General features: G+C 42.1%; 1 protein-coding gene across 1 annotated transcript in view; it reads right to left on the bottom strand.

The window, feature by feature from the left end:
* Window positions 1–251: 251 nt before the first annotated feature.
* The window catches only part of LOC121523360 (pleckstrin homology domain-containing family O member 1-A-like), a 31666-nt gene continuing 21338 nt past the window's right edge, over window positions 252–10579 (bottom strand). The window contains exons 4-10 of the mRNA XM_041808210.1: window positions 9202–9306; window positions 7289–7390; window positions 6894–7208; window positions 6717–6814; window positions 6284–6446; window positions 6059–6171; window positions 252–4595 (exon numbers count right to left, since the gene is read on the bottom strand). Of these exons, the coding sequence (XP_041664144.1) occupies window positions 3782–4595; window positions 6059–6171; window positions 6284–6446; window positions 6717–6814; window positions 6894–7208; window positions 7289–7390; window positions 9202–9306 (1710 nt within the window). The 3' untranslated portion in view covers window positions 252–3781. The remainder of the gene's footprint in view (window positions 4596–6058; window positions 6172–6283; window positions 6447–6716; window positions 6815–6893; window positions 7209–7288; window positions 7391–9201; window positions 9307–10579) is intronic.

Raw genomic sequence — 10579 nt, 5'->3', positions numbered from 1 at the left:
AAGTGGCAAAATGGGGGGAAAATTTGGTGAAATTGGAAGAACTTTTTTTTAAAACTGGCATAAAGGGGTGAACTGAGGTGGAAAAATAGGTAGAAATGGGTTAAAATGGACAAAAATGGGTGTAAAAAATGGTTAATAGAGGCAACAATGGGCAGAAAAAGAAAATAATTGATTAAAATGTGGCAAAACTATGCAGAAATAATAAAGGCAAAATTGGTTGGAAAAAGTGATGAAAATCGGTTAAAGTTTGGCAAAATTTGTGTAAAGTGGCAAATGTGTAATTTAAAAAAAAATTAGCAGTATTTTTATACCCGTTCTCAGTGTCTCGCCACCCCAAAGGGGGTCCTGACCCCCTGGTTACCCTAAGGGAACATCAGAGTCCACCAACATTAATCCACTATCCTCTCCCCTGATGGCGTTCTGTAGAAGTATAACTCAGGCTTGTCTCTTTATGTCTAATTGCATCAAATACAATAAAACAGACTGAAACACCTTGCTGGCAGCCAAGGCCATCATCTTCTCTGCACTGCTGAGCTTTAAGAAACTGTTCTTACTTCATGACAGCCATGGATTCTGCACCCATCCATCCTCATGTTTGCATTGACTTGAGTAGCATCACTACATTGCACGAGGAAACATTTTTTTCATGCATGTCTGTAACATACGGCTCTATTATGCATGTCTGCATGTCTCCAGTCCATGGTAAATCTAAAATTTTTCAAGTAAAGCGTCTGTATGTGCTCAGTGTACGTTTATATTTATACTATCTAATGGCCCTTTGGTGAATATCTGGGTTTAAACGGGTTAAAATCACCTTGAAGGACAACTTTAGCTGAAACTACTAGACTAGTGCATAAGTGCCGGGCTCATTTGGTCCTGTGGCGTTCAGGTTCTGTTTGTGCTGAAAGACTCCAAAATTTGCAGCTTGGAAACGCGACCGTGTGCTGACATAATGAGGTTATCCTGCTTTGTTCCCTTTTTTAGATCCTTGAATATAAATATTTTATCACACAGGAATCTGGGGCCAAGAAAGAGTATTACAAAGAAAAGCCACGTATTGCACAGAGGAGTCAAACATGCTCGGTGTCCTCGAAAGACAGCGACTAATAAACAAGAAAAGAGTCTAAGAAAACATTTTCTTTGTTTCGTTTTGAAAATTATTGCTTATTGCTCAATTTGTGGAACATCAAACTCCCTGATTTTTGTCGTAGTCTTACAAAAGTCACTCTTACAAAGTTTGAAACATCCCCAGCGAGCTGAGAAGACATTTTAGGAAGAACGGAGCTGACTAAATCTAAACCAAAGATCTTTAAAAAACTCACAAGAAGACATCATATATAGGATCAAATAAAGCAGTAAACATCTTCATCATTAGTGCTGATGGTTGCAGTCCTGTTCAGTGCATCAGAAATTTAAAAAGTTAAACCAAACCCTCCCACCCTCGTAGCAAACATAGTGCTCTTCAGTGCTTCAGTGTCTCATCTGTTTGAAAAAGTTTCTCATCGTATAAACGTTGACATCTTTGCTCGAGAAAAAAAGGACTCTCTTTAAATGACAAAGTGTCTTTTTCATCTTAAAAAACTCACAGGGAAGACGGAGTCTCTGCTGAACAGAGAGGCTTTCCTCCAAAAAGACAAAGAAGAAAAAAACGTGCAGCACCATCAGAGAAAAGTGAAAGGGAGCCTCTCGTAAAAAATGTATTAGTCAAATGAAATGTGACACATCTGTCACACAAAGAGACTTGGAGGAGTAGAGCGGGCAGCAGAAGTGACTGTTAAAAGCCGAGTGGAGGATTACAGTCATTAAACCTCCTGGGAAGAACTGTATCGCTGGTTTCAATATAATCCGCTTTTGCTTAAGTGTTCTGGTGCATCCCTCCTACCTGGATTAAAAGATGAAAAGATTTTAAGAATAGAATTTTAAAAAACTCCCAAAATTGTCCAAATCCTGTTGGCTTTTTCCTGTGTGAGCATGCAGACCACACCGCTACCTTCATTGAGAAAATTCAGTCCAAGTTTAAAGAGTAACTAAACCCTCAGAGCATGGTGGGGCAGCTTTTCTATACTGAGTTTTAATTGAGTTTTGTTGTGTTTTATTGTTAGATTGCTTTTAAGAGTGTGCATGAATAATCCAACGGCCCTTGAAGCATCCTAATCAGCAGCATCAGGCGCAGCAGGAAACAAAGAAAAGAGAACGAGGTGGGACGCAGAGGAAGCAGACTGCAGAGAAGATCAGCGGTCATCTCCTCTCCAGAGAACGATCCGGCAACACATACTGGACGCCATGAGCCGAGTATAGCCAAAAGTGTCCGTGAAGTTAAACCATGAGTAGCAACTCTAATCATCAGGGACACTGGGGGCTTGCTGCAGAAAAACTCAACGTGTGGTGGAGTACTCTTGTGTCTATCCTCTCCTCCCTCAGGAAAATCGAGGAGGACAGTGGTGGTCAGGTGGAGGACGTGATGCTTTTTTCAAGCTCTACAAAAAAGTGTGTGCACTTAAACTTTGTAAATAAGTCAAAAAGCACAGCTGTAATGCTCTCCTTTTTGTGTTGTTGGCCTATTACTACGCATACGCACCGGTGCAGAGACGCTGAGCCATTATGCAGTTATTTGGGGAGAAAACTCGTTTCCATGCACTTATTGCACTAAGCATCTAATGATGAGGTTGGCAACAGCTCAGTGTTAATGGAGGAAAGATTAATCTACTGTCTGAGAGAGCTGATGTTTGTTTTTATGAAGCACAAACTTTCCAGAGATCAGGAAACAATTTCACCTCTGTATGACTTTAAAATACATCATATGTAAATGAGGTCTGTAAATATTACTTTTTTATTGCTATTTCTAAGCTATAACCAGGAGTCAGAGACTCCCAGCTGTTTTTTATCTATGTGTGGCACTGATACGCAGGACAATGATATGGTTTCCCTTGGGTTTCCTTCATTCAGAGAGGAAACTTAACGAGGGATGTGATCAAGTAAGCATGCCAATATTGCCCTTTAACACATTGTCTATTTTTTCAAATAATTCACATGGATCACCAGAATTCATGTGGGATACGGGCGGGTTTCGACACATTTGTTGTAGTTGTGTGCTGGAGTGGATGGCATTCGCTTGTGGGAGTGGGCGGTTATGGTCAGGAGGGAAAGCAAGAGCGGGTTGAAGAAAAGAGTTCTGGACAGGGTTCTAGTTAATCTATATTCTACTGTATTGTCAGGCTGGGCAATTAATATCATAATTATCCAAAAGGCTACACTGTTTTTGTACAAGTAGCACTTGAAAGGTTTAAAGTAATGCCTGCAGAAAGGCCTTTAGGTTTACAATAGTGCTACTGTTGAACTTTGTAGACGTTCCTTTATTAGGAACATATCAAATATTTTGCGAGCAGTACTGTAAAAACTACTGGTTTCTTATTTTATGCTACTTAATATTTTTCGAAACTATAATTATTCTCTAAATTTGCCTTGAAAGCCAAGCAAATGGACTCATACCACTTATTTGTTTTTTTTTTAATATAATTGGAAATTACAAACGACATTGACATTGACACGGTATTGTCCAGTGTCATTACCAAATCCTGCAGCACTACATCAGATATCACAGTTTCACACTCAGTATCTTTTGCCAAGTCTACCTTCTGAAAGAATGGCTAATTATCGAACCTAAGAAGCAGCCTGGACTGAGTAATGTTGTGGCTGATGAATGACAGTAGGAAGGTGGGAGTGGGCGTGATGCTCTCGTCTGAAGCTCTGAGGTTTAGTTACTCTTTAAAGGAAATCCCTGTTAAGGGGTCTCCGACTCGTCGTCCTCCTCAGGTGATGTCGGTGAGGTGGGCGTGTCGTCCTCATCTGCTGGTGACGTTGCCGCGGGTAACCCAGCTGCCGCTGCAGTTGTCGTCATCTTCTCGTAGGTCCTCCTGCGCTGCCGTCGTAGAGTCTGGCTCTGCAGCTCCTTCACCTCCTGCAGCACCTCTTGAGCCTCCTTCCATGATGAAACAGCCTCCTCCAGGAGGCGCTCTGCCTCTGCTCGCCTCTTCTCCACCTCCGGGTCCTCCTCTGACAGTAGGGAGGGCGGCGATGAAGGCAGAGGGGGGGTCAGGTGGTGTTTGTCGGGGGTTTTTGGCTGTGAGGTCTCAAAGGATGCTGATAAACTTGGTGAGTTCTTCTGACTCGCACAGGAAGACTCTTTACCGCTGCTCTGGCGGGGAGAGTCCGTTTCGCTGCCCCGTGGCGAATCAGATCCTTTCACCTGTGAGGAGTCAGATCCTTGGTGAGGGGATTCAGCGGCCCTCTGAACAGGAGAGCTGTCTTCTTTGTTGGTACAGGAAGATGATCCCTTCAGCTTTGGGGAGCGGGCAGGGTCAGAGCTCTTTGTCTGAGACGAGTCGGTCAAACAAGGTGAGTCCTTGAGCCTGGGGGAGTCGTGTGCTTTAGCTGCTGGTGAATGGGATCCTCTGGAGCGAGGCGAGTCGGTCCCTTTGGAGCGATTCTTCTTGGCTTTGGATCGAGGAGACTCCCTCCCTTTTAGACGAGGGGAGTCTTTCCCTCGGAGACGAGGAGAGTCGCTGCTCCTGCTCCTTGGAGATCCAGACGACCTGCTGAGGAGAGAAACGAAACATCAGCAATCAAAGAAAAACGCAGATGGTGGCTTATTATTGGTCTGTCTTCACAAACCCACAAAACAGCATCTGTCCCAACAACAGGTCTGGCTTTACCCCACACTGTGGCCTTCATGTTCTGACACTCTTTGCCCAGATTTACAAGTTTGCTTTTCTTGCCCCTTTGTCTGAACTTTTATGTCACTTTTATCCTGTTTTTGCCCCTTTTCATCATTTTTGCCCCATTGTTTAAATTGCTTTTTGCCCTTAATTGCCATTTTATGCAAAATCTTTTCCTCTTTGAGACCATTATTACCACTTTTTCATTTTTTTTTGCTCCTTCTTACCTTTGTTGCATTGTTTTGTCACCATTTTGCGCATTTTTACCAACTGTTTCTGCCACCATACCCCATTTTCCTCTCTTTTTTACCGATGCTGCCAATTTTGAGGCACTTTTTGTCCATTTCTACAACTTCTTTTTGCCACTTTTTCTCTTTATTGCCACTTTTAATCCATTCATGCAATGTTTTTGCCTATTTTTACCCATTTTTGTATTCTCCCCTTTTCTTTCCATCTTTCCAAACTTTTTATTAACACCTTTTTGACCTTATAGCCACATTTTGCCCATATTTACAATTTTTTGCCACTTTTTGCCCCCTTCCGCAACATCTTCTGCAACTTTTTGCTTATTTTTTCCCCACTTTTGTCCATTTTTTCACTTTTTGTGTCTTCTTGTCTGTTTTTGACACCTTTTGCCAATATTTTGCCACTTTATGCCCATTTTTGCATTATTTTTGGCCACTTTTTGCCCATTTTTAATCATATCTTTTTGCCACCTTACTCAATTTTTGCAACTTAAAACAATTTTATTCTTTAAAGAAGCAAGCATCTTTTTTTGTCTCAGTGTCTTCTGCTTTATTTTCTGGCATACAGACATCTGTGCACATTTTAACCATCCATTAAGTCTGACATGACTCTCCTCGTCCTTTACTTCAGTGTACGCATCCCCATGATTGACATCACTGATGAAAGGTTTTAATATTTATTAATTAAATTTTTAAAAAAGGCTTTATTTCACTACAGCATAAATGAATATATTCTATTTCTTTACTGATTTAATAAAAGTGGTGATTATTCAGGTTAAAGATAAAATATTATTATCACAGAATGACTTTACAGTGGACCATGTCTCTCCTGACCCCGTGGGTCCCCAGTTTGTCTGGGCCACAGAAAGCTCTCCCTTCTATCCCCCCTTAGGGGCGGCCTTGCTCCTAGCTACCAGCAGATGTCAGAACCATTATTTACCCATCAGTCCTGAAAGTATCAGTCCTACTAATGGGTCACTGGGTTAACCATTGTGTCATAAATGTCAGAATAACACTTAAAACAATCTCATGTGCCTCTCTATTCAGAATTTAGAGTCTGAAATGTTTTAAATATTCATGAGATTTCCTAAAACCAACCTTGAGTTAGGAGAGTCGGAGCCCCTGAGGTGATGGAGGCGCGGGGAGTCGATTCCCTTCAGATAAGGTGAGCTGCCTCCTTTCTCTCGCTCTGCTTTGGCTTTCTGCAGCTCCTGATGATGACAACATTCACCGTTACTCTCTTTTATTACACTAGTATGAGTCTGCATGATGACGTATGTATCTGGAGACTCAACCGTCTCATCAAAGATAAATCAGTGTCACCTGCAGTCTCATCTCCTCCAGCAGCTCCTGAGCACGCTGCATCCTCTGGGCGATGAGGCTCTGCAGCTGACCCACCGGCTGCACCGTCGCCGCGCCTCCAGCCTCCTCTTCTGTTGGATAGCGGCGCAAAGCAGAGCGCAACTCTGAGCGAATCATTGCCGGCCTACAGACAGGAAGAAGGAAAAAGGTTTGAAAGAAAAGGAATAGATATAAAACCAAATACTCCATCTACAGATGAATGCTACACAGTGCACTCCATTATGATACCGTTACCTAGGATACACATGCTTGAAATCAACCCCCACCTGCATAATCTAAGTGTGACATTCTGACTCAGTTCTATAATGATGCTCTAACTTTAGATAATGTGTGTTCTGGTTAGATTTGGGAGCTATATTGTGATGGTCTGTTAAACTTCCGGGTGTTTTTGTACCTGGAGGAGAGGACTTCATCCATGGAGGCACAGCGGCTCCGGCCCTGCATGCTGAACCTCTTCCCTGGCTGCGGCGTTCGAGACTGAGTCTGAAGGACCTGAGAGGTAAACTCACTGTTAAGATCAGTTTTGTGTTAAGCTAATGAAGGATCAGAGCAGGAGTTTCTAAATCTTTACCTGCTGGGTCTTGTGAACCTTGGAGACCTCCAGGTGAGAGTGTTTGCCCCAGGACCGCTCGCTCCCTCGGGGCAGACTGCTGGTCTTCACCTTGGGCTCCTTGGAGGTCACGCGCAGCTTTGACACGTCGGTGTCAGCTCGCTGTCGGACTCCGAACCCTCGAGATCCGATGACCGACACCTGTCCGCACGAACCCCCTCTCGGCAGGTCAACGTGGAAACCGTTCTCCCACGAGTCGCCGTCGAAGTCCGGGGAGAAACCATCCTCCTCAGCAACCAGGTCGAGGGTCAGCATGCCGTGAGAGGAGGTGGACGCCTGCAGGGGTCGTCACAGAGAGGGTTTAAAGAATATTCAGTTATGGACTGACCTAGAATCAGAGCTAAAGATGTTTGTACCACGGCCATGAGGTGTCCTCTGGTCGGCAGACGGCGGCCATGAGGGATCTTCGCCCGGTCTCTGGTGGGATGAGCCAGTGAGCTGTCCTCCTCGATGGTGACCTGCACAGAGACACGGGACAACCGACTCAGCTAAGAGGTTTATTATAACACATAATAAGACTGCTGTAACAAAGATAGACCTAATATGAATGTCTACCATCAGATCTGTCAGCATCACATGTGGGTGAGGTATTTAACCCTTTAGCAGAATAATGAAGACGTCCCACAAACATGAACCCTAATTCAAGGAGAAGCTGGGACGTTTGTAAACTGTGAATGAAAACAGATCCAGATCTGTGAACCCATGTTCAATTAAACACAGCACAAAGACAAGTTATCTTATGCTCAAACTAAACAGTTTTTTTTTAAATATAATTTGATACCTGCAACAAGTTTCAAAAAAGTTGGGACAGGGGCATGCTTACCTTTGTGTCCCATCACCTTTTGTTCTAATGACTCTGTCTGGAGACTTGACATTCAACATTGCAGGGCTTATGTTGTGGTATTTTCTGCTTCATAATGCCCCATGCACTTTCAGTGGGAGACGGTCAGGCCAGTCTAGTACGCTGCCTCTTTTTCCGTGAAGCCATGCTGTTGTGACCTCTGCTTAATATGTCTTGGCGTTGTCTCGCTGAAATAAGCATGAGTGTCCCTGTGAAGGACGTCTAGATGGAAGCATATGTTGCTCATAAACCTGCGTGTACCTCTCAGTTTTAACCCTTTAAAACCTACGGGATCACCAACACTCCAATTTGCATATCTAGGTAGAACTGTAACCAAATGAGATACAGCAATAATTCTTTCTGCATATAAAACCAGAGGAGTAACACTAACATATCACACAGTTAATGTGTCAGAGCACTGTTTCCTTCTAGAAAGCTGCAAATAGTTTTTTTTTTTTTTTTTTTTTTTTTAAATAGATGCTGTCTTTTTGCAAATTGGGCACATTTTTATTTTATTTTTGTTTTTGCCACAGCTCATAAAGATGAGTGTTTTTTAATGATGAAGTTATGAACCTAATCATGATAATACTTTCAAGGGTTGAAATGATCTTGTGCAACTTTTTTACAATCACAATTTTGAGAGATACAGCTATGGCATCTCTGTATTTATGAACATGTGTAAAAAAAAAAAACACTACATTTTTCTTGTGTTTCTTTTTTGCATTTTTAAGCAATTTAATTTGCTACTATGGACTTATCACATAAATATCTTTCAAATTTTGTTTCTAAGGGTTGTATTGATGCAAAGCCAATTCAAATACTCCAAAAACTGGCACTACAGCATGTAAAAATGTAGATATGCTCTGGCAGACTTGTTGGATGACAGGTCATAAAGGGTTAATGGTGCATTCACAGAGCTAGTAATCCATGCCATGGGCTCAGCACAGCTGGCTCCAAATCCGTTCTTCACTTGGTTCCAGTTTGGATTTTTAAATGACGATTAAACAACAAGAAAGGAGGGAGGAAAGGAAACTGGCACTCAAACAGGAGCTAGCTACAGGGGCTCACATTAAAGAGCCGTTTTTGAGAACAGTCTCGCTCTCCTCACAATTAAAAGCATGTTTGTGACAAAATGAGGATTTCTTTATGTGTTAGAAGGGCTCAGCTAGCCTCTTATCTACGTACAAGACTCCTATAGACCGGGGGTTTTCAATCTTTTTTTGCCAAAGGCGCACCAAAACCATATCTATAAAAAATCGCCTCTAACATGTTCCCAGTCTTTCCCAATCAAATTTATCAGCTAGAAAACGAAATATCTTCTCCTTGTGCTGTATTCAGGTGAATATAAGTTGTAAGGGATTACTGCACTCAGTTTGAACTATTTTTGGAAAACAGGGTTGTAAATATGAAAATAGAGGCAGGTGTTACCTCGTCTAAAATGCGGTTTTTGGCCTTGATGATTGCAGCGTTGAGGGCGTTTACCCATGATTCCTTCTCTTCAGGACTCACTGCCAGAAACAAAAGGTTGGGAACCTGCAAAAAGACAAAAACATTACTATAATCAGTTTAAAATAGAGATGCAACACACGTGTCACAGAAATACTTCAGATCTTTAATTTATCTTGATGATTGTTGTCACTGATATGCAATATAATAGAAATACTTATTGATTTAAGTATTTTTAAATCCTAAACCCTGTAGTCAGTTTGGAGTATCTCCTACAGTAATTTATTTTACTTACAGTCCTTTAATTGATGCTTTTCAAAAACAGATAAATCTACTTTATTTACCTTTAAATGTTCTCTATCCTAAATTTATAACACCGTCACACCACCTCAGCCTGAGTCTGCCTTCATTTAGACTATTTTTATATATTTAGACAAATAAATGACCAACTGAAGGGCAGATTTATGTATTCGACTCACTTCTTCCTCTCATAGAAATGGTGTCAGGGCAGAAATCAGACACAGGGAGGGACGTGAATGTTTGGCCTCTACAGGGATTATTCTGCACTAACTCGTCCTCTGACAGACTAATGGGATTCTGCAGATTAAACCTTTTCAGAGGAGGGAAAAAAAAGCACAGCTCAGCCAACCACGGAGGCAGAGGCTGGGCGTGTTTCTGATATAGACTCTGATCCACCAATCAGGGGACAGATATAGGAGTAAATCCACCAATGAGGTGGCGGAGTGAGCCAGGCGGGGCCGAGTAATCTCTGAGCTCAGAGGACGGACACGAGAGACGAGGATGAAGACGAATAAAGACAGAAACATTTGAGAACGCCAAAATTCTCCGGATGGATCAGGGTGAAATTTGATGCAAACGTTCACGTTTCCCTCTGGAGGAGTGAGAATAAAGTTTGGTGGTTCTCTGATGTTTTATTCATCACAAAAATATTCTCACACGCGCCACAACTTTACTGGTGTAGGTTCAGTCTGAGGACACAGTCCAATATAAAACTGATGAAATGAAGACAGAGAAAAGCTAAATAAATACGTGCATGTATGATTCATAAAGTGTGCAGTCATGTCATTGATAAAGAACAGAGGTTATTCATGCTAAATCAGCACTCATGGGCCACTAACAGACCACAGACCGGACCATGATGGGACATAAGGATAAGGTTAGAGCACTTCTAATACACATTTGAAGCCGGGACCTATTGTTCTATGTATCTACATGTAGCCTTTCAAATGTATTCGCATCAGTGGGGGTTTAAAGACAGCTCAGAGACTTTGAGGAGAGGGATAAGAAGCTGATGGGTCATGAGACAGTGCCTTTATAAAGGATTCATACACTTGGATGT

The sequence above is a fragment of the Cheilinus undulatus genome, linkage group 16 (assembly GCF_018320785.1).
Source record: "Cheilinus undulatus linkage group 16, ASM1832078v1, whole genome shotgun sequence".
Taxonomy (NCBI): Eukaryota; Metazoa; Chordata; class Actinopteri; order Labriformes; family Labridae; genus Cheilinus; species Cheilinus undulatus.
The sequence above is the reverse complement of the archived record's forward strand: the minus strand, read 5'-3'. Positions and strand labels throughout refer to the sequence as shown.